The sequence below is a fragment of the Xenopus laevis genome, chromosome 8S, assembly GCF_017654675.1.
Source record: "Xenopus laevis strain J_2021 chromosome 8S, Xenopus_laevis_v10.1, whole genome shotgun sequence".
NCBI classification, from domain to species: Eukaryota; Metazoa; Chordata; class Amphibia; order Anura; family Pipidae; genus Xenopus; species Xenopus laevis.
In genome coordinates this window covers 12,102,683-12,127,258 of record NC_054386.1, presented here as the reverse complement: position 1 = coordinate 12,127,258, position 24,576 = coordinate 12,102,683, and the positions used below count along the sequence as shown (strand labels likewise).

Here is a 24,576-nt window from a genome sequence, read left to right as displayed (position 1 = left end):
AGACAGTACTTCGACTATCGAATGGTCGAATAGTCGAATGATTTTTAGTTCGAATCGTTCGATTCGAAGTCGAAGTAGTAGTCAAAGGTCGAAGTAGCCCATTCGATGGTCGAAGTAGCCCAAAAAACACTTCGAAATTCGAAGTTTTTTTAATTCGAATCCTTCACTCGAGCTTCATGAATCGGCCCCTAAATAAAAGCTATGTGCTGACCTTTTACTTGAAAACTTCTATTTAACCCATGTCATTGTAATAATCATGAACAGACAGTGGGATTGAAGTCGGAAGGTTGCACCCGGCATCAAAATAAGATACAAGCAGCAGTGTAGGATGAAGGTTTGTCAGACCGTTATGTGGAAGGACATTAAAATTCCACTTCATCTTTTCCCTGAAGCTTACAGAATGACTAACAGCATTGTTGGAGGCGTGCTTATCCAGGGTTCTGGTGAATGAGCTGCCTTCAGTTGTTGCAGGCAGTGTGGATCTGGATTGAAGGGAATAGATGCTAGACACAGAAGTAAAAGGAATGGGTGAGAAAACAGCAGAACTGCTGCATTAGTACAAGTCATTGTTTCTTCCATGCACATCATTCAGGAAACACCAGCTGCCGAACACCTTTCATTGCATAATCCAGGATCCTCTTCTTACTGGAGTTAAGCACTAAATTCCTGAAGGACACCTGAATCTACACCTGTAACATCTGGATTGCATATCATTTCTTTGACTTCTGTCTTAATATAAGTCAATGCTGATTACAGAAGTTTGTTTGGAGAGATCCTTTGTTCTCCTCCAGGCAGTTATCAATGTGAAGATTTCAACAAATTATGAACAAATTATGAAAATCTAACCTTTATGTAAACCTTGGAGAACAGCAATGGAGGTTAGTATTTGCTCCTGCATCCCATGTGCCATGAAGGCATGTACATTGAGTTGCAGCTTAGAGTTCAATGCACTATGTTATTGATAGCAGTATAGGTTGTATATAAACTATTTAGAAGACTTGTTTTTGGTTTTTTTTCATGAAGAATGATCTAATCTTATACCTATGCATTACTTCTGTATAGTGACGTGTATTCTGCTTGTAGGCACTCTCTAGGGAAACACAAGGGATGGAGTTAACTGCCTCGTGCATTCTGTGCCTGCTCCTGTCTCGCTTCATAACCACAGAGACTAAAGGTAAAAGGTTGAAAATCATTACCTCTGCTCCACATTTGTCTAATTTGTAAGCAATTGTGCATGTGATTGGCGTGGGTACCACTGGATGCAAATCCATAAGTGGCTCCTAGGTCTCTATAATGTCTCCATGAACTGCTAGAATTTTATATTGAATTAAATATTTATATTGAATTAAACTATTGTATTAAATTACCTTTGTTCGTGTTACACATGTTTAACAAATGTTTATTGAACAAGCTCAGTTTTTCAATGACATGGTGTACAGCAATTTTCAGAAATGTTAGCCCTTAATTTGGCATCTCATTTCTCAGGTATGGACCAAGCTTTGAACATTTTTTGGCCTTTAAAAAAAAATTTCTTATAGACCATGTTGCTCAAATGTTAACCAACACATTACAGGTGGTTGGAGGGGTTAAACACAGCAGGTCATTTATTTATACCAACATACATGTAGTGAACTAACATACATGTAGTGTTTCAGATTGATTGCTGGCAAATTCGATGAATTATATATATATATATATATATATATATATATATACTCCAAAAGATTGCACTCACAGTGCTTAAAATTGAGAAAAAGATTTTATCGCAAAACTAAAGACTGACGTTAAGGCCTTTCTCTTTGAGAAAAACATCAGTCTTTAGTTCTGCAATAAAATATTTTTTTCAATTTTAAAGGGATACTGTCATGGGAAAAAAAATTTTTTTCATAATGAATCAGTTAATAGTGTTGCTCCAGCAGAATTCTGCACTGAAATCCATTTCTCAAAAGAGCAAACAGATTTTTTTATATTCAATTTTGAATTCTGACATGGGGCTAGACATTTTGTCAATTTCCCAGCTGCCCCAAATCATGTGACTTTCGGAGTGAATGGCGATTATTTGGTGATTATGCACCAAGGCATAATAATGGCTTTTGTCGAGAGTGCCGGTAATATAGTGGAATATACATATACAGGTATAGGATCCCTTATCCGGAAACCCGATATCCAGAAAGCTCCGAATTACGGAATGGCTGTCTCCCATAGACTCCATTTTATCCAAATAATCCAAATTTTGAAAAATTATTTCCTTTTTCTCTATAATAATAAAACAGTAGCTTGTACTTGATCCCAACTAAGATATAATTAATCCTTATTGGAAGCAAAACCAGCCTATTGTCTTTATTTAATGTTTAAATAAATTTCTAGTAGACTTAGGGGCATGAAGACCCAAAATACGGAAAGATCCGCTATCCGGAAAACCCCAGGTCCCGAGCATTCTGGATAACAGGTCCCATACCTGTATATATATATATATATATATATATATATATATATATATATATATATATATATATATATATATATATATACATACACACATCTATATATATATATATATATATATATATATATATATATATATTTGGAACTTGCCCAGGGCATGTGCCATTTACTGCTGTTTGATCACATGTTCAGTCTTGACTCTTTATTTAAAAGTACACTCATTTTTAAACTCAAATTGTATGCTACTTTTATGATCCTTTTCTTCCATCTCTGATAGAGTAATATACACATATAGTTGTTGACATTATTGTATTGTGGTGGTATTATATTTCCTAGCTCTACCCTTATCCCATCTCCTTATTTGTAATTGCCGAAAAACACTTACAACATAAAATAAGAGAAACCAGGACAGCTATATTAGTCTGAGTTACAGCATTGTCAAAGGCAAACCTAGATTAGAAGGTGCAGGCTCCACGCAAATACGGAATCAATACTTTTTCCATTTAACCACTTGAATCTATCAAGCCTCTTTCTTAGTCTAAATATAGTATTTCTTTGTGAGCAATTCATAGTAAACAATGTTGTCATGATTTAAAAGGAAGTACATTAGCGCTTAGCTTCGATGGCAGATTAGAAACAATCATCTAATGCATTGCCCGTTGTATCTAGCCTTAGTGGGCAGACGTAACAGATTTCTTGGCATAGAATAACAAACAGCATCATAATAACCTCAAATTCTGCACATATGTAAAGAATTTTGGCAGAAACATAATATGAGGTGCTAAGACTTAAGTAGGGACATGTTAATGTATATTTCCACTAGCTCTTGGTTTCTCATGTAAATTCTATTGAAATTGAATTATGTGATATGTTTCTGACCTCAAACTGAATCTGCCCCAGGACATTTACTCCATTGGTGCTGTCCAGTACTGGAATAGATATAAGATCTATTATTTGGATCTATTATTCTGAAACCTGGATATTTAGATAATTTGGATCAACAAGTGTTAAGTCTGAAAAATCATTTAAACATTAAGGGGCCGATTCACTAACTTCGAGTGAAGGATTCGAAGTAAAAAAACGTTGAATTTCAAAGTGTTTTTTGGGCTACTTCGACCATCGAATGGGCTACTACAACCTTCGACTACGACTACGACTTTGAATCGAACTATTCGAACTAAAAATCGTTCGACCATTCGATAGTCTCTTTAAGAAAAAACTTCGACCCCTAGCCATCTAAAAGCTACTGAACTCAATGTTAGCCTATGGGGAAGGTCCCCACAGGCTTTCCTACGTTTTTTTGATCGAAGGATATTCCTTCGATCGTTGGATTAAAATCCTTCGAATCATTCGATTAGAAGGATTTTATCGTTCGATCGAATGAATAATCACTATTTGCGCTAAAATCCTTCGACTTCGATATTCGAAGTCGAAGGATTTTAATTCCCAGTCGAATATCGAGGGCAATTTAACCCTCGATATTCGACCCTTTGTGAATCGGCCCCTAAATAAACCCAACAAGATTGTTTTGCCACCAATGTGGATAACATTAGTTACCATCAAGTACAAGATACTGTTTTATTATTACAGAGAAAAAGGAAATCGTTTAGAATTATTTGCTTAAAACAGAGTCAATAGGAGATGGTCTTGACATAATTTGGATATTTCTGGATTAGAGGTTTCTGGATAAGGGATCCTATACCTGTTCTTATGTCCAGATTTTTTTTATGAGAAACATAAATCTCCTATTTCAATTCCAAATGAACCCATAAATGTCAATGGAGTTGGAGTTCTACATTGAGATCATTTTCCTCTCATTGAATTGAATTTGGCTTATTATAGCGTAATACCCAACTGAAGGGTTAGCTAACCACATATACCATTGGGGGTAATTGGAAATACATTTTATAATAAAATTCTAAGTTTACATCTTTTCGAAGGTGCCGATTTAGCTTTTTTCCTTACTTAAAGTGGCTGTTCACCTTTAAGATGGAGTCAGTGACCCCCGTTTGAAAGATGTATAGAGTCAGAAGAAAGTTGAAAATCATTTAAAAACTATAAAAAAGAAAAATGAAGGCAAACTGAAGAATTGGCTATTCTATAACATATTAAAAGTTGACAAAGATCAACAACCCCTTTAATCAGGTATCACTACTCCCAATTCTGCTTTGTTGGACCACTATTCATTCTTTTTCCTTATACCTTTGTATAAGAATAGAAAAACAGTATTGAATAAGAAGTTGTGTTTTTTTTCTTATTTTGGTTTCCTCCTATAAAGGTATTATAAGTTCAGTTTGCAGCTTCAGCACTGCATTAAATTCCATTGTACAAGGAATATGTGGGCAACCTTCTTCACATTTCATAACCCACGTTTAGATTTATAATCCCCCCTAAAAAAGGCCACAAATGGGCACAACCTTGTTTTCAATAGGAGGATAGTCAACTAAAATGGCCTGTAATATACAGTAGGTCTAGAAGTAGCTTTAGGGAAAAACCTCCTGCATTTTCTTACAGGCTATAAAGAGCAATGCCATGAAACTGTGAGCAATCCTCTATGCAAGAACATGTAGCAAGTTGTAATTGCATAAAAACTGAGTATAATAACAAATAGAGTCTCCTGTAGGCTGCCAGTCCACATAGGGGCTACCAAATGGCTAATCACAGCCCTTATTTGGCATCGCAAGGGATATTTTCATGCTTGTGTTGCTCCCCAACTCCTGTTACACTTGAATGTGGCTCACGGGTAAAAAAAGGTTGGGGACCCCTGCTCTAGATTATGGAGTATAGTGCCTTTAATAATGCCAGGTTGCTATACCTTTATCGGAACAAATACAAAGGAATGGAACCTAAACACAAGCTCTTCCTTTACATACATGGCAACACTGACAGTTGTAGCTTTTTATTACTATGATTAATATTTATCACACTTGATAAAGGGCTTAGCCTGAAACATGTAGTGTGGCATTCACTTCCCCAATTAAAACAATTTGTAGTCTAAGACTACTGCCTCGGATTTGTCCTGCAATTCAATCTTTCTTAAATATTATATATATGTACTTTCTGGAATTACTGAAAGTACAAGAATTACTGGGGAAATCTGCTACAGGGCAACCCTTTTGAAATAAAAAATAACAAAGTGGTATAAAGGGGATACCTTTATTGGCTAACTAAGTAGGGATGCACCGAATCCAGGATTCGGTTCGGGATTCGGGCATGATTCGGCCTTTTTCAGCAGGATTCGGATTCGGCCGAACCCTTCAGCCCAGCCGAACCAAATCCAAATCCCATATGCAAATTAAGGGCGGGTGGAAATCAGGTGACTTTTTTCCCGAAAACAAGGAAGTATAAAATGGTTTCCCCTTCCCACCCCTAATTTGCACATTTGGATTCAATTCAGTCTTCGGCCGAATCTTTATCAACGGATTTGGGGGTTCGGCCGAATCCAAAATAGTGGATTCGGTGCATCCCTATAACTAAAATAATCATAGCAAGCTTTCAGACCATTTTAGTTCCTTTTTCAAGCGGATTACCTGATGGCTATGATTATATTAGTTAGCCAATAAAGATATCACCTTTATACCATACCTCCCAACTGTCCCTTTTTTGGAGGGACAGTCCCTCTTTTGACAGCTCAACCTGCTGTCCCTCATTTGTACTGGAAAGTCCCTATTTTCTCTGCACTGAACAGCCAGAAAAAGAAACAAAGTTTCTAACTTAATTGGCTTTAAGCAGAGAGCCCAGAACAGCTAACATGTGCAAATAAGATACTGTGTAACAATTTTGAGACACCCAAAAACTGTTTAAATTAGGAGAAATATTTTCAAACTTGCATAACCTGCCGAATTTTGTAAAATGAACATGGTAATTAGGGGGTGTGGCCACAGAAAAGGGCGTGGTCAAAAAATGTCGCTGTGCTACATGTGAAAAAAAAATTTTGTCCCTCTTTTTACTTCCAAAATGTTGGGAGGTATGTTATACCACTTTGTTATTTTTTATTTCAAAAGGGTTGCCCTGTAACATGTTTCTGGCCAACACAGTACAACAATTTTACCTGCAATTACAATGGGGAAATCTGCAATCCCTTTTTGTTGACTAAATGTAGAGCATGTAATTTAAAAAAAATATTATTTACTTCTATTATCTTGTGCTTTAATTACTCAGGAATAGTTCCTTGATTCAAAAGGCTTTTCCGGCAAAATATTCGCAGTGACTAAGTTTACTAAACAGCGATGCGCTCAGAAGTCATTGCGATCACTTGCGGTAACTATGTTGACGAACCAGCTTACGTTAGCGGTAATTTTAGAGATGAGAATTTTCTGGCGACAAATTCAGTTTGTGAATATTTATGCTATAAAATAGTCTTGTTTTATGGCGTTTATTATGGCATGATTCATGGTCAGATATGTATCTTCAAAACTGCTAAACTTTATAGATATTATCAACAACACAGTAAACAGATTTCACCCAATCAAACATGTAGGCATGATATAAATCCACATTTCAATACATCCAGTCACAAGTCGTACCCCTGCCAATAGAATCACATAAATAAAATTCATAAACAAGCTTTACCAATAAATCTGTGTGCATCATATAAATGTAGTTAAATCTAGGCCTTTGGTCCCTCCTAGCCATAATAAATCGTCTTTCAGCAGAAAAAGCTGTTGTAGAAGCAGGCGGTAATATTTTGCAAATATTCTGGCGTTAATTTTGTCTTTCGTACATTTCGCTGTTAAGTAAACCAGGCATTAATGTGTACGTAGCGTTATTTTCAGCAAATGCGATAACTGGCAAAAACATATTCTTGCGCAAGAAAATTCGCAAATTTATATTTAATGCAGGTTAGTAAACTGGCGAAAACATATTCTACAACAAAAATGTCTATATTTTGTGTGCATATTTTTACTGCGCTTTAGTAAAGGGACCCCTAAGAGTGGAGGAGTGCTGATGGGTAAGTGGCAATAGAACCCTAAAATACAGACACAGGTTATATACTGTTATAATACACAAAAGCCATGAATATCTTGTAAATTATATCCTTATAAACGGTGAGTAGTGATGTCATCAGTTATAAACGGTGAGCAGTGATGTAATTTCTGTCACATGACTCACTAGAATTTGTGTATTATAATAAATAAAGTACCCCCAATTGTAAAATATGAGGATATTATAAGTTACCTCGGAGTTCCATGACCTGTATAAAAACACTCGGCCTTCGGCCTCGTGTTTTTATATGGTCATGAAACTCCTCGGCAACTTATAATATCCTTATATTTTACAAGAGGGGGTACTTTATTCACTATATACACTATTTATCTTTATCTGTCTTTTTAAGGTTATATACTGCGGATTATACTAGTGGGTTTAAACACTAGTGATGGGCGAATTTGGGGCGTTTCGCTTTGCCAATAAATTTGCGAATTTCACACGAAACGACGCAGGTGAATTTTCACGGCGGTTTTGCGAATTTATTCACCCCAAATTTGCGCCTGCCGAATAAATTTGCCCATCACTTTTAAACACAAATAAACAGAAGAATACATTATGTAAACACATTATACGGGCTCACAATTAACTGTAAGTAGTGTGGGGGTTGGTTATAAATCTTACTTATATATTGGTTGCACTTTTCCTTTAAAATAGATTTAATATTACCAAGTGGTTGAAAAAGGTTGAGAGTAATTTCTAAAGGGATCCTGTCATCGGAAAACATGCATTCAAAATGCATTAATAGTGCTACTCCAGCAGATTCTGCACTGAAATCCATTTCTCAAAAGAGCAAAAAGATTTTTTTATATTCAATTTTGAAATCTGACATGGGGCTAGACATATTGTCAATTTCCCAGGTGCCCCTGGTCATGTAACTTGTGCCTGCACTTTAGGAGAGAAATGCTTTCTGGCAGGCTGCTGTTTTTCCTTCTTAATGTAACTGAATGTGTCTCAGTGGGACATGGGTTTTTACTATCGAGTGTTGTTCTTAGATCTACCAGGCAGCTGTTATCTTGTGTTAGGGAGCTGTTATCTGGTTACCTTCCCATTGTTCTTTTGTTTGGCAGCTGGGTGGGGAAAGGGAGGGGGGTGATATCACTCCAACTTGCAGTACAGCAGTAAAGAGTGATTGACGTTTATCGAGCACAAGTCACATGACTTGGGGCAGCTGGGAAATTGACAATATGTCTAGCCCCATGTCAGCTTTCAAAATTGAATATAAAAAAATCTGTTTGCTCTTTTGAGAAATGGATTCCAGTGCAGAATTCTACTGGAGCAGCACTATTAACTGATTCATTTTGAAAAAAATGTTTTTTCCCATGACAGTATCCCTTTAAGAAATGATAATAAAAACATCTATGGGCTACTTTACTAAGGGCTCTTACAGACGAGCGTTTTTACCTGCGCTCCCCTGAGTTCCATTTTTCTGCGTTCAGCCGCAGGGGAGCGCAGGAACAGACGCATTACATTTTTTCCAATGGGGCTGTACTCACACAGGTGCGTGTAGGCGCCGAATGCAGGGAAAATGCAGCATGTTGCGTCTCAACCTGCGTTCGGCGCCTACACGCGCCTGTGTGAGTACAGCCCCATTGGAAAAAATGTAATGCGTCTATTCCTGCGCTCCCCTGCGGCTGAACGCAGAAAAATGGAACGCAGGGGAGCGCATGTAAAAACGCTCGTCTGTAAGAGCCCTTAAGCAGGTGACAAATTGCCCCAGTGCAGTTTCCCATAGCAACTGAAAAGCAATTAGATTTGGTTGCAGTCAATAGCTACTGCAGTTTGGCACCTATTTTAGCAAATCAGCCGCAAAAGTTGGTAATGCTAATAATATATTTTTTCTGTACACTCTAAAAGGAAATTAATTCCAGAGACAGAGCTATTTTGTACAATAGACAGGGTCATGCACAAAGAAAGTGTCAGCACATTCAGACAGAAAGGGAATAAGTAGTCTAGAAGAACCAAGGTATTTATTTATTGGGTAATATTCAGAAACAATAATGATACTTTCTCATCCCAACATGGATTTATTTCCTCTACTTTTGAGCTCGAAAAGGGTTCAGAGAGTTATTATGAACTAATCAGCCGATATGGTAGTTGAATAGTGTGTAAACAATGGCATACTGTTCTATGCACTTCAGGTATGAATAAACTAAAGGACCGTCCCTGCCCAACTTTTACCAAAAAGGTGCACTGTTTTTCTGCAGGCTCAAAAATAACTGGTTTTAGCTCTCCTCTCCTATTCTCTACTGTTCTGCCTTTGAAGTCTTTGTAGGCACAAGATGTCATTTATTTTAACGAAACAATGAACTTTCTCTCTCTCCTTCTAGAAATTGCCTGCATGCCTGGCTGCCATCCAGTAAATGGGTTCTGTGAAAGTCCTGGTGAATGCAGGTAATACCAACACTGGACCTAGTTTAATGCACTTGCATTAGAATAGCATTAAAATAGCCACCATAATAATAATAACTCATTACTAATAATGATTGGCGAATTTCTCCCGTTTTGTTTTGCCAAAATATTATCACATTTCCAGCGAGATTCGTGAAATGGCACAAAATTTGTGAAACTCGAAAATTAAATTAATGCCCGCGTCAATTATGGACACGCGTCAATTTTGACGTTGACGTTAAAGTCAATGGGCGTCCGAATAGTGTGCGAAACGTGGAAATTCACCATGAATTCGCCCATCACTAATGAAGGTCCCCAGCTAAACTCAAGGAAGTTATTGTTCAGATAAAAATATACTATGTATATTTATTACAAGGGAACAGCTTTTGATGAAAAGTTTCAAACTATAGTAGTGCACTCCTTTGGTTGGAATATATTTTTTAGAATTGTACATAGTAATAACGTCCTTTTTATTGTCCTCATCTTCACTTCTTGCCTGAGCTTTAATTCCTGATAACTCATCGCACTTACCCCCATATGTAATAAAAGAAATATATATATTTTGGCAGGCACTGGACTTCTTATTCTGTCTTTCACTTGCACTCTATTAGTTCTGTGAAACAAGGGATAAGCAAGGTGTAATATATATTACACCTTGCTTATCCCTTGTTTCCCAGAACTAATAGAGTGCAAGTGAAAGACAGAATAAGAAGTCCAGTGCCTGCCAAAATATATATATTTCTTTTATTACATATGGGGGTAAGTGCGATTGGGCAAAGATCACGAGCAATCATGCCTGGTTTGCACCAGTGTTACAATTTATCCCAAATGTGTTCATTTGGGTTGAAGTCAGGACTTTGTGCAGGTCAGTGATTTTTTTGATGTAGTGGCACCTATGAAAAGATATGTACAGGTATAGGATCCATCATCTGGAAACACGTTATACAGAAAGCTCAGAATTATGGCTGTCTCCCATAGACTCCATTTTATCCAAATAATCCAATTTTTTTTAAAATGATTTCCTTTTTCTCTGTAATAATAAAACAGTAGCTCGTACTTGATCCCAACTAAGATATAATTAATCCTTATTGGAAGAAAAACCAGCCTATTGGGTGTATTCAATGTTTACATGATTTTCTAGTAGGCTTGAGGTATGAAGATCCAAATTATGAAAAGATCCATTATCCAGAAAACCCCAGGTCCCAAGCATTCTGGATAACAGGTCCCATACCCGTAGCAACATTTACATAGAAACCTTTAGCAAAGACCCAGTTGGTAACATAGACCTGCCTTTAGAGGCTTAACATACAGTATTTCAGTCTCTAAATGGCTTTATACCCACTTCAAGGATGGTTAAAATAGATACGCCGCCTCCACAGATGCACATAATGTATTTCATGCCCTTTATCAGCCTTTCTGTAACAGTTTACATGTTATTAAGTCAGTAATTGTCCCTAAAACTTTCTGCTCTGCCCCCGATTCTAGGTATCTACATATTTATGGATCAGCAGTTTCTTTTAATTATGAGAAATGTTTTCAAACTTAAAAAAAAAAAGTCATCAAACAAAATATCAGAATTATATTTTAAAATATGACTGAGGGCTGAACTCTACGGGCGTCTTTCGCTGGAATCGTCTCGCGGCAACAAAACGCAGGAGACAGTAGTCGGATGTAGTCGCAGGTGTCAAAATACATAGTTACATAGTTACATAGTTACATAGTTAAATTGGGTTGAAAAAAGACAAAGTCCATCAAGTTCAACCCCTCCAAGTGAAAACCCAGCATCCATACACACACCCCTCCCTACTTTTAATTAAAATTCTATATACCCATACCTATACTAACTATAGAGTTTAGTATCACAATAGCCTTTGATATTATGTCTGTCCAAAAAATCATCCAAGTCCCTCTTATAGTCATTAACTGAATCAGCATCACAACATCACCCGGCAGTGCATTCCACAACCTCACTGTCCTGACTGTGAAGAACCCCCTACGTTGCTTCAAATGAAAGTTCTTTTCTTCTAGTCTAAAGGGGTGGCCTCTGGTACGGTGATCCACTTTATGGGTAAAAAGGTCCCCTGCTATTTGTCTATAATGTCCTCTAATGTACTTGTAAAGTGTAATCATGTCCCCTCGCAAGCACCTTTTTTCCAGAGAAAACAACCCCAACCTTGACAGTCTACCCTCATAATTTAAGTCTTCCGTCCCTCTAACCAATTTAGTTGCACTTAGTCTCTGCACTCTCTCCAGCTCATTTATATCCCTCTTAAGGACTGGAGTCCAAAACTGAACTGCATACTCCAGATGAGGCCTTACCAGGGACCTATAAAGAGGCAGAATTATGTTTTCATCCCTTGAGTTAATGCCCTTTTTTATGCAAGACAGAACTTTATTTGCTTTAGTAGTCACAGAATGACACTGCCCAGAATTAGACAACGTGTTATCTACAAAGACCCCTAGATCCTTTTCATTTAAGGAAACTCCCAACACACTGCCATTTAGTGTATAACTTGCATTTATATTATTTTTGCCAAAGTGCATAACCTTGCATTTATCAACGTTGAACCTCATTTTCCAGTTTGCTGCCCAGTTTTCCAGTTTAGACAGATCACTTTGAAAAGTGGCAGCATCCTGCATGGAACCTATAGTTCTGCACAATTTAGTATCATCTGCAAAAATAGAAACAGTACTTTCAATGCCCACCTCCAGGTCATTAATAAACAAGTTGAAAAGCAAGGGACCTAGTACAGAGCCCTGCGGTACTCCACTAACAACACTGGTCCAATTAGAAAATGTTCCATTTACCACCACTCTTTGTAGTCTATCTTTTAGCCAGTTCTCTATCCAGGTACAAATACTATGTTCCAGGCCAACATTCCTTAATTTAACCAGTAACCATTTGTGTGGCACTGTATCAAATGCTTTAGCAAAGTCTAAGTAAATCACATCCACTGCCATCCCAGAATCGAGGTCTCTACTTACATTCTCGTAAAAAGAAATTAAGTTAGTCTGGCAAGATCTATTACGCATAAAACCATACTGGCACAAACTCATAGTATTATGATTTGCTATGAAGTCCAGTATCTTATCCTTTATTAACCCTTCGAAAAGCTTTCCTAATACTGACGTCAGACTAACTGGCCTATAGTTTTGAGGCTGAGAACGGGATCCTTTTTTGAATAGAGGCACCACATTAGCAATTCGCCAGTCTCTCGGCACTGTGCCAGATCTCAATGAATCCTGAAAAATTAAGTAAAGAGGTTTGGCAATCACAGAGCTAAGCTCGCTAATTACCCTGGGATGAATACCATCTGGCCCTGGACCTTTGTTAATCTTAACATGTTCAAGTCTCTTTTGAATTTCATCATGTGTGAACCATGCATCATTAGTTGTATTACTAGAATTGGGAGTGTTAAGAAGGAAACCTTCACTTACTGGTTCTTCATTTGTGTAGACAGATGAAAAATACGAGTTCAGAATCTGCGCTTTTATTTTGTTTTCATCAACCAGCTGACCCCCCTCTGATAGTAAGGGTCCCACCCCTTCCTGCTTCATTTTTTTACTATACCAATACAGTATAATGGGACTGAACTAAAAGTCGCAGGTAAAAACTACATTCCATCCGACACAACAGAAAGCTGCGTCTTCATCCGACAGTCTTATCGTGTGTAGTTTTTACCTGCGACTTTTTGTTCAGTCCCATTATTTTTACCTGCGACTTCATCCGACTTTTCTACTGTGTTTTGTTGTCGCAAGACGATCCGACGAAAGACGCCTGTAGAGTTCAGCCCTAAATGTTTTTTTTTACAATTATAGACTAAATGGAGAGAAACTGGTGAAAGGGCTGGGATGTAGGTTACATAGTTAACAACAGAATGTTTGATAATATTGCAGGTGCCGTACTGGCTGGAAAGGACAATTCTGTGATCAGTGTATCCCATTTCCCGCTTGTCTGCATGGGAGCTGCACTAAACCATGGCAATGCCTCTGTGAAGAAGGATGGGTTGGGAGCCTCTGTGATATTGGTTTGTTAATTTTTACAATTATCTCCATTGCCTGCAAAGCTTGCTCACAGAATTAACAAGCTATCCAAGTGTCTAAAATATATTTCCTATTTTTACTGATTATACTGATTAAAGAGTAAATCAATGTGCAAAAATATTATTTTATAGAAACCATTTTGCCTTAAAAACATGTTTCAGCTGAAAGTGGAACTCGAATCGCTGCATACAAGATGAAAGATAAGAAGAAAATGCATCCAACAGCTCCACCTGGAGGTCAAACTCTTAAACACAGATGAACTTGTTTGATAATTTAATGAGTGGTTATTGTCATAGGGTATATTAGGAACATTATAAATGTTAATATTTCCAGAAAAAGTTCACAAGCAAGAACCCTAGGAGCAGATTTACTAAAGCCTAGGAATCTCATTCTTGAAAACTGCATTTTTCATGCATAGAGATTTTTTCCCATATGTAAAAAGACTTCTTGTTGTTTATCTGCCTTGTTTAAAGGGATACTATCATGGGAAAAACATTTTTTCAAAATGAATCAGTTAATTGTGCTGCTCCAGCAGAATTCTGCACTGAAATCCATTTCTCAAAAGAGCAAACAGATTTTTTTATATTCAATTTTGAAATCTGACATGGGGCTAGAAATATTGTCAATTTCCCAGCTGCCCCAAGTCATGTGACTTGTGCTCTGATAAACTTCAATCACTCTTTACTGCTGTACTGCAAGTTGGAGTGATATCAACCCCTCCCTTTCCCCCCCCTGCAACCAAACAAAAGAACAATGGGAAGGTAACCAGATAGCAGCTCCCTAACACAAGATAACAGCTGCCTGGAAGATCTAAGAACAACACTCAATAGTAAAAACCCATGTCCCACTGAGACTCCTTCAATTACATTGAGAAGGAAAAACAGCAGCCTGCCAAAAAGCATTTCTCTCCTAAAGTGCAGGCACAAGTCACATGACCAGGGGCAGCTGGGAAATTGACAAAATGTCTAGCCCCATGCCAGATTTTATAATTGAATATAAAAAAATCTGTTTGCTCTTTTAAGAAATGGATTTCAGTGCAGAATTCTGCTGGAGTAGCACTATTAACTGATGCGTTTTGAAAAAAACATGTTTTCCGATGACAAGATCCCTTTAAAGTTCTTTGATTCTCATAAATCAAAAACATTTCTCAGTGCAAGAATTTGAGGCTTAGGGCAACTGGAACTCAAGCTTTTTCACTGGTATTAGTGAGCAAGTTTCTTTTTTATTTTTTGTAAACCTGCCCTATATAAAAACACTTTAACGGGGTTGTTCACCTTTAAATTAACTTTTACTATGATGCAGAGGGTGATATTCTGAGACAATCTGCAATTGGTTTTCATGTTTTATTATTTGTGGGTTTTGAGTTATTTGGCTTTTTATTCAGCAGCTCTCTGGTTTGAAATTTCGGCAATGTGGTTGCTAGGGTCAAGATAACCATGGCAACCGTGCATTGCTTTGAATAAGAGACTGACAAAAAGTAGCAATAACAAAAAAATTGTAGCCTAAGGGCAAAGACACACGCTGCTATTTCAGGAGATCAGTCGCCCAGCAAAAAATAGTTTCTTCTTCGGGCGACTAATCTATCCAAACTGCCTTCCTGCCAGCTAGAATTCCGCCGGTGGGATGGAACTCAGATCACTTCGGAAGTCACCGAAGTTTCCCCATGAGGCAACTTCAGGCGACTTTGGAAAAAAAACGTTCCGAGTGTCGTCCCGCCGGCGATTTACATTCTAGCCATCGGGAAGGCAGTTCGGGGAGATTAGTCGCTTGAAGAAGAAGTGATTTGTCGCTGGGCGACTAATCTTCCGAAATAGCAGCGTGTGTCTCTGCCCTTACAGAGCATTTGTCAGTGAAGCTGGAAAGAGTCAGAAGAGGAAGGCAAATAATTCAAAAACTGTAAAAAAAGGAAACGTTAATGGCAATTAAAAAGGTGCTCACAAATAACCTTTATATAACATACTTAAAGGGCTGGTTCACCTTTAATTTAACTTTTAGTAAGTTATAGAACCACCAATTCTAATAAACTTTTCAATTAGTCTTCATTATTAGTTTTTATAGTTTTTTTAATTAATTATTTGCTTTCTTCTTCTGACTCTTTCCAGTTTTCAAATGGGGGTCACTGACCCCATCTTAAAACAAATGCTCTGTAAGGCTATGACTTTATTGTTATTGCTACTTTTTAATACTCATCTTTCTATTCAGGCCTCTCCTATTTATATTGCAGGAGATGCTTTATTTACCAGTAGGTCTTTCCAGCTGACACAAGGTCACCCATTCCGATTAGAAGAAAGAGGTTCCGCCTAAATATTCAGAAGGAGTTTTTTACAGTGAGAGCTGTGAAGATGTGGAATTGTCTCCCTGAATCAGTTGTACAGGCTGATACATTAGATAGCTTTAAGAAGGGGTTGGATGGTGTTTAGCAAGTGAGGGAATACAGGGTTATGGCAGATAGCTCATAGTACAAGTTGATCCAGGGACTGGTCCATTTTAGAGTCTGGAAGGAATTTTTTCCCCCTCTGAGAGGCTTCAGATGGGTTTTTTTTGCCTTCCTCTGGATCAACTGGCAGTTAGGCAGGTTATATATAGACTTAAAAGGCTGAACTTGGTGGACGTGTGTCTTTTTTCAACCAAACTTACTATGTTACTATGTATGTTACAGTTAATTATTCAACTCAACTCATGGTTGCTAGGGTAATTAGTAGTGATGGGCGAATCAATTCGGCTGGCACAAATTTGCGGTGAATTTCCTCATTTCGCCACCAGCGAATAAATTCGTGAATAGTGAAAATCGGAATAGTGAGAATCGAAATAGTGAAAATCAGAATAGTGAAAATCGGAATTTGACGCCGGCGAATTTTCACTGGCGTCAAATTGAGTTTTTCAAAATTTTTTTGTGAAAGCGTTCTAATTGCTTGCTTTTTTTGTGAAAACTTTTGAATTACTCGACTTTTTTGTGAAAATGTTCGAATTGCTCGATCTTTTAGTGACAACGTTTGAATTGCTCAATTTTTTCGTGAAAACGTTCGAATTTCATGCTTTTTACGCACACTTTCCGGTTTCATGATTTTTCGTGCATTTTTGCCCGTTTCGTGAATTTTGCGGTAAATTTGCTAATTTTTCTATGAATCTAAACGGGAGAAATTCGCCCATCAAAAGTAATTAGGACTCAGCAACCAAATTGCTGAAAGAGAGCTACTGAATAAAAATCTAAATAACTCAAAAACTGCAAATAATAAAAAACGAAAACCAATTGCAAATTGACTCAAAATATCACACCCTACATCATACTATAAGCTAAGTCAGTACAAATACTGAAGGTGAATAATTACTTTGCACCAAATTTCTTCTGGTTTATCAGTAACTGGATTCTACACAATTATTTGTGAGAGACTCTTTGTTCATAAGCAACAGGTGACACTGTTACTGAGAGAAGTGATACAGGTATGCAATCTCTAAGCTGAAAACCTAGTATCCAGAAAGCTCCGAATTTTGGAAAGCCGATCTCTCATAGGGGCAAATTTACTAAAGGGCGAAGTGACGAAAACACTGACGAAAATTCGCCCATGTGACATCATTTCGGTACGTCGCCAATTTACTAACAGGCGCAAGCGTAACTTCGCTAGCGAAAGAGCGAAAGTCCCAAAAAACGCTGGCCTCTTTTCCTTTTTTCAGGGTGATGGGCTGCAAACGAGTGCAAATTTTTTTTGGGTCAACCCGCTTCCTCCCTCCATTTCCTAACATATGGCACATAAACCAAACACTGGGCTCATGTGTAGGGCAATATAACAACTTTATTAAGGTTCCCTGGCCTTGTGTAATGTAATGTATTTGCTGCAACATATATGTCCTTTGAAATTAAACTTCCCGCATTATGCAAATTAGCCAACGCTAGCGCAACTTCGCTCTGCTTGCCGAATTAACACCAGTGTTCGGCGCCCTGGACGCAACTTCACATGTTAGTGAATTAACAGTCTGAGTGAATTTTCGCCTGGCAAAGTGTTGCACTGCCTGTGAAGCCATCGCTGGCGAATTTTTGTCGCTCAGTAAATTTGCCCCATAGAGTCTATTTTAAGCAAATAATACTCATTTTTTAAATATAATTTCTTTTAAAGCCATAATAAAATGGTACTTCTTACTCAATTCTAACTACTGTAAGTAGCATACGCTACATGAATCCATATTGGTGGCAAATTAATCCTATAGGGTTTCTTTAATGTTGAAATGTTTTTAAGTAGACATAAGGTATTGTGATCCACATTTTCCCTGCAGATTCCAAGCAGTGGGGATATTAGATTGCATACTACCTGTTCTACAAAATGTGCACAGTAAAATGGCTGAACTATATAACGTTGCACAATGTCACACCTACTGTCCGATTAAGTTCGGTCATGCGTGTAAAACCCATTAAGTGATGTTGGCAGATGCTGGGTTATTATGGTGAGGATCAGCTCAATATAAATAAGTGAAAGCACAAATGTGTCCATGTAGCTCACCTTTGGCCCTTTGAAAATGTTAATATAAGGCTCTAAGCAAAATTCACCTCTGCAATCAAAAGCAATTTCAAAGAAACAGTGCTAAAGCAGCTTTTGTACTGAGCATTTTCCCCCAAAATGTACAAAGTATAAATTATGTGGGTTTTTTTTTTATATGAAGCGGAAATATTGTAGCACTTACAGATACAATTTCTAAGTAAACGCTACTATAGACTTGGGAATGCACTTTATATCTAACATCTCTCCCTGCTGTTTCTTGTCTAAAATGCTTATTGACTTACGGAAAGGAGAACTAGGAACTTTGAAAGAATATGGCTTCTTTAGCCTGTTAGAAAACAGCATATTCACAGGTTCTTGCAGGATCCCATAATCAGGAAACAGCATAAAAGTGCAGACAGAAAGCAATAAAGGAGCAGTAAAGCCTAAAATGGAATATGGATAGAATATCTGTTAGAAAAGAAGCCCCAGACTTAGGGGCCGATTCATTAACTTCGAGTGAAGGATTCGAAGTAAAAAAACTTTGAATTTCGAAGTATTTTTTGGGCTACTTCGACCATCGAATGGGCTACTTCGACCTTCGACTACGACTTCGAATAGAAGGATTCGAAATAAAAATCGTTCGACTATTCGAACATTCGATAGTCGAAGTACTGTCTCTTTAAAAAAAACTTCGACCCCCTAGTTCGCCATCTAAAAGCTACCGAACTCAATGTTAGCCTATGGGGAAGGTCCCCATAGGCTTGGCTAACTTTTTTTGATCGAAGGATATTCCTTCGATCGTTGGATTTAAATCCTTCGAATCGTTCGATTCGAAGGATTTAATCGTTCGATCTAAGGAATAATCCTTCGATCGTACGATCACACTATTTGCGCTAAATCCTTCGACTTCGATATTCGAAGTCGAAGGATTTCAATTCCCAATCGAATATCGAGGGTTAATTAACCCTCGATATTCGACCCTTAGTGAATCAGCCCCTTAATGTGGGTTATTTATTAAGGCACAATTTTTTTTGCGGCGTCTGTTTTGACGCCAAAAACCTGAAAATTCGCAAATGTCCCAAATCCGAATCCCAAAATACTCGAATTGATGTAAAAAAACAATGGCAGATGTCCCCTTAACTATTTGAAGATGTTTTAACCCTCATGAAATTTTCAGGGTTTGACTATGGTTTTTGACCGTGGTTTGCGTTTTTTGAGCAACAATATGAAAAAGTTGCATCTTTCCCCCAATTTTTGAGCTATTGAAGTGAAAAATAAGAGTGGATTCGAGTTTGGTTGGACTTTTTTATTTAAAAAATCAGATCTGTTTTTATAAATAAGCCCCAATGTGTAGCATTTCTAGCCTTCTTCTGTGTTAAACTTTAGTTCTCCTTTAAACTTGAAGTTTTCTTTACTATACAGAGCAGGAAAGCCTAAAACAGAATTTGGCTGGAATTGGTTGTTTGAAAAAAGCCCCAGACATGGGGGCAGATTTATCAAGGGTCGAATATTAAAGCAATGGGAGTTTTTTTCAAAGTCCACCAATGGACTCCAAATACGCTAAAACAGCAATTCGGCATGTTTTAGATGGCGAATGGTCGACGTTGAATTTTTAAAGAGACAGTACACGATAAATTTCGATATTCAAATTTTGGAATTTTTTTCAAATTTGAATTTGGACTATTCCCAAGTCGAAGTACACAAAAAATAGCTCAAAATTTGATTTCTTTTACTTTTTCACTTCGACCCTTGATAAATCTGCCCTATAATGTGTAGTATTTCTAGCCTATTTCTGTGTTTTAGTTCCCTTTAAACCTGAAGTACTTTAATATACTGAACCCTCACAATTGCTCTTTACTGTATAAGATGACTCACCTAGGAAACCACTTGCTAAGGGTTTCCTCCTGCCAAAGAAATATTTGCCTCTTGAGTCTTTTTCAGAGGTCAACTCATTCATGCTCCATGCTCAGTTACCCCAGCTATGAGTCTTCTCCCTAAAGAGGCAATTTCTGCCATTTTCCTTTAGTTTTTTTTGGAATAAAAATAAAATCATTATTCTACTTCCTGAAGTACAGTACCTACAGTACATGATTTATATCAGTAACCTATAGACTGGTGTTGACAACAGCGTTCTTGCAAATCATATTTCTTACAGGTTGTGGAACATAACATATATAGATTGTGCACGTTCTGTCATTATAGATGTTCACCCATGTGCTGCTAAGCCCTGTTCCAGCAACTCTACCTGCATTGAAACGGGGGACGGCGGATACATTTGTTTGTGCAGTCTGGGGTATACAGGAAAAAACTGTCTTTTAAAAAAGGGACCCTGCATTACAAATGGGTAAATATATGTCTTCTTCTTTGCATCTTGGCTTATTAAATGCATATGGAAGGGTAAATTGTCAATGTGATCCATTATCCGGAAACCCGTTATCCAGAAAGCTCCAAGGAAAAGGTCATCTCCCACAGACTCCATTATAATCAAATAATCTAAATTTTAGAAAATGATTTACTTTTTCTGTGTAATAATAAAACAGTCCCTTGTACTTGATCCCACCTAAGAGATAATTAATCCTTATTGGAAGCAAAACCAGCCTATTGGGTTTATTTAAAGTTTACATGATTTTCTAGTAGAATTAAGTTTTAAAGATCCAAATTACAGAAATATCAGTTATCTGGAAAGCCCCAAATCCCGAGCATTGTGGATAACGGGTCCCATTACTGTAGTATACATACAAAAAATTTATTGGTTTCAGTCCCTTAGGGGGTTATTTATCAAAGTCAGATTTTATCTCAACATTTTCTGCTACAAACTCCGATCAATTCCGCTCGGGTTTTTTACGCTTATTATTTTTATTATTATATTTTACAGAAAATTTGCTTTGAAAAAAAAAAACAGATTTTCACGATTTTTCGGATTTTTCACCCGAAAACTCAGATTTCTTATGCTTTTTGCCCGAAACCCAGCGCACATCAAAAAAAGATCTGAGATGCCAGATTTTCTGATTCGGACTTTTCCGTCCTCGGGTTGAATAAATTCAGAAAAATTTGTGATTTTCCAAAAGTCCGATTTTATATAAAAAAAAAATCACGAATTTTTCGGGATTTTTGCATTTGGAGTTTAGTAAATAACCCCCTAAGTGTTAAGTATATACTATATTAAAGCAAGAAAGACTTTTTCGTTAGCGTTACTTCGGCAGTGCGAGCATTTCATAGTGAAGCGTTCGTTTGTGACTAGTGAAAATTCGCTAGTGATCTTGGGCTTAGGTCAATTTGCATATGGCGGGTAATTTAAAGTTGAAGGTCTTTATTATAAATGTTGGTGCAAATGCTTGCAGTTACCACTTTTTATTACAAATGTCCATGTCCTTAATAAAGAGAGTTAATATAATGCCCTACACATGAGCCCACTGTAAAATGAATGTTCCATATGTTAGGAAATGTCTGGAGAAAACCGATTAGTTAGGATTTTGCAGCCAATACCGCTTAAAAAAAGTTAAAGTCGCCAGCGTTTTTTGAACTTTAATGTAGTTTCGGCACACAGCAGATGATGTAAGTGACAGAAGATTGAGGAAGATCTGGCTGCTTTTTAGCACTTCGCCTGGTCTAAGGTGGCAAAGTCAACTCTGGCAAAAGAGGTAACGTTCAGTAAAATCTGCACTTTAGTGAATTTGCGGAGTAACGATCGCTCGACAGAACGAAAAGACGCCTGACGATAGAGGGTGAATGAACGCTAGCAACGGTCCGGTTTGGTAGCGAATTGGCGATGTCCCTGCTGGTGGCAATGCTGGTGAAAAGTCGCTAGCGTTTAGTAAATCGGCCCCTATATCTCTGGTTGTCTGTTTCATCTATGGCATGCATTTGGCATAGATCAAAAGGCTCACTGTACCATTGAAAAAGTTAGTCTAACCAGGTATCAAAGTTAAAAACCATGTATATTTAATATTAGAATTTAAACTGTTAAATTGAGTATGTTGCATTAACACTGGCTTTACTTTTCCTTCAGGTCTCCCTGTCAGAATGGAGGCACGTGCACAGACAACAATGGCTTTGCAGCTTATGCTTCTTGTCAGTGCCCTGCTGGATTTGTGGGTAATTACTGTGAAATACATATAGACATTGACGATTGCAACCCTAATCCTTGCAGAAATGGTGGAAGCTGCACCGATATAGGATCGAGATTTCACTGCCATTGCCCTTTGGGTTTTTCTGGGCGGTTGTGTAATGATCTCACCCCACTGTGCAGTAGTAATCCATGTGCAAATGGTGGGACGTGTTATCAAATGGGAGAAAAATTCCAGTGTTTTTGTCAGCCCAGTTATACAGGAACTACCTGCTCTTTTCCCCATAAAAACGTGAGCCTACATATATATGAGCGGAGAAACAAGCTACCTTCCTATCATAAATCTCCACCACATGAAGTACTTAAGATTACAGTCAAAGAGACAATTCACAATGTAAATCCACTCCTTAACAAAAGTCAAGTTATCTGTTTCATTGTGTTGGGGCTACTGACCTGTCTCACTGTCCTCGTCACCACCACAATTGTGTTCTTTTCGAAGTGCGAGACGTGGTTTTCCAATGCCAAATACAGCCGCCTTTTAAGGAAGAATAAAAACATTTACATGCAAAGAAGCCGAGAAGAGGACCATGATGTCCAAATAATATTCCCAGAAGGAGTAAAACTTGAAGACTGCCGCAGGGATTACGCTTCTACATAAACATGAGAAATAAACTGTTTTGTTAGTGTCCAGGCTCAGTTCTCCATGGGTGCTACTGGCAGAGGATTTAGGCTGTAGGTCACCTAAAGCTGGAACCCTGAGGCTGAACATCTCTCTGTTGCATAACATTAATAATATCATGAAAAAAAAATAATATTGAAATCTGTTTTTTCTTTGAGCTTTTTGTTCTCAAATGCTTAATACTACTCTATAGGGATGCATTTTGCAAAGTCTGAAAAAGTAGGTTTCCTTTCTTTGGCTCCTTGATAACAAGAGAGGTGCCTGAAGAACTTCTGATATTAGTCTTGGGGTTCTTTGCTGATCTTTTTAGATGGATCACTGATGCATTCCTCAACATTTAGAAATGGTGTTGCAACATCAAGGGGCCGATTCACTAACTTCGAGTGAAGGATTCGAAGTAAAAAAACTTTGAATTTCGAAGTGTTTTTTGGGCTACTTCGACCATCGAATGGGCTACTTCGACCTTCGACTACGACTTCGACTTCGAATCAAAGGATTCGAACTAAAAATCGTTCGACTATTCGACCATTCGATAATCGAAGTACTGTCTCTTTAAGAAAAAACTTCGACCCCCTAGTTCGCCATCTAAAAGCTACCGAACTCAATGTTAGCCTATGGGGAAGGTCCCCATAGGCTTTCCTACGTTTTTTTGATCGAAGGATATTCCTTCAATCGTTGGATTTAAATCCTTCGAATCGTTCAATTCGAAGGATTTAATCGTTCGATCGAAGGAATAATCCTTCGATGGTTCGATCAAACTATTTGCGCTAAAATCGTTCGACTTCGATATTCGAAGTCGAAGGATTTTAATTCCCAGTCGAATATCGAGGGTTAATTAACCCTCGATATTCGACCCTTGGTGAATCGGCCCCCAACTGTTCTTTTTTTCAGGCCCTGTAAAGTTTTGGTTTTGGGTGCGAATTTGTGGTGAATTTCCATGTTACGCCGCAGGCGAATACATTCGTGAAACCCGAGCGAAAATTCAAATCAGAAAAGTCGCTTGCTCCAAAACTTTTGCATGTCAACACAATTCGGACACTCATTGACTTTAACGCCACCATCAAAATTGACACGCATTGATGCAGACGTCAAAATTGATGTGGGTGTCAAAATTCGAATTCCACAATTTTTTCGTGAATTTCGTGGGAAATTCGCAAATTTTTTGTCAAAGCTAAACGTGAGAAATTCACTCGTCACTACACTAAAGTGTTTGCTATAGACTGATTCTAAAATCAGGGGAGCTGTACTGGTTTCTCTACATTAAAGCAAAACAGGACACTTTGCAGACCCAGATGCACCACCATCAGTCTCAGCTAGGGCAGTGGACAAACCATATGTTTTTGCAGCTGGCAAACCATCCAACACAATTGGAGCAGTGTGGTCATCTCCTTGTGTATCATTGCAAGTGGCTTATTCGTGGCCAGCTTAGCAATTAATTTAGAATATTTAAATCACTGATATATGCAGGTACATGGCAAGGGAGAAAAATGTCT

General features: G+C 37.8%; 1 protein-coding gene across 1 annotated transcript; it reads left to right on the top strand.

The window, feature by feature from the left end:
* The first annotated feature begins 245 nt into the window (after nucleotides 1-245).
* On the top strand, nucleotides 246-23,216 carry dlk1.S (delta-like 1 homolog S homeolog). The gene is made up of 6 exons (XM_041575079.1): nucleotides 246-878; nucleotides 1,084-1,174; nucleotides 9,762-9,825; nucleotides 13,720-13,850; nucleotides 20,541-20,682; nucleotides 22,348-23,216. Exons 1-6 carry the CDS (start codon nucleotides 873-875, stop codon nucleotides 23,060-23,062), a joined length of 1,149 nt encoding a protein of 382 aa, XP_041431013.1. The 5' UTR covers nucleotides 246-872; the 3' UTR covers nucleotides 23,063-23,216.
* Nucleotides 23,217-24,576: the final 1,360 nt, after the last annotated feature.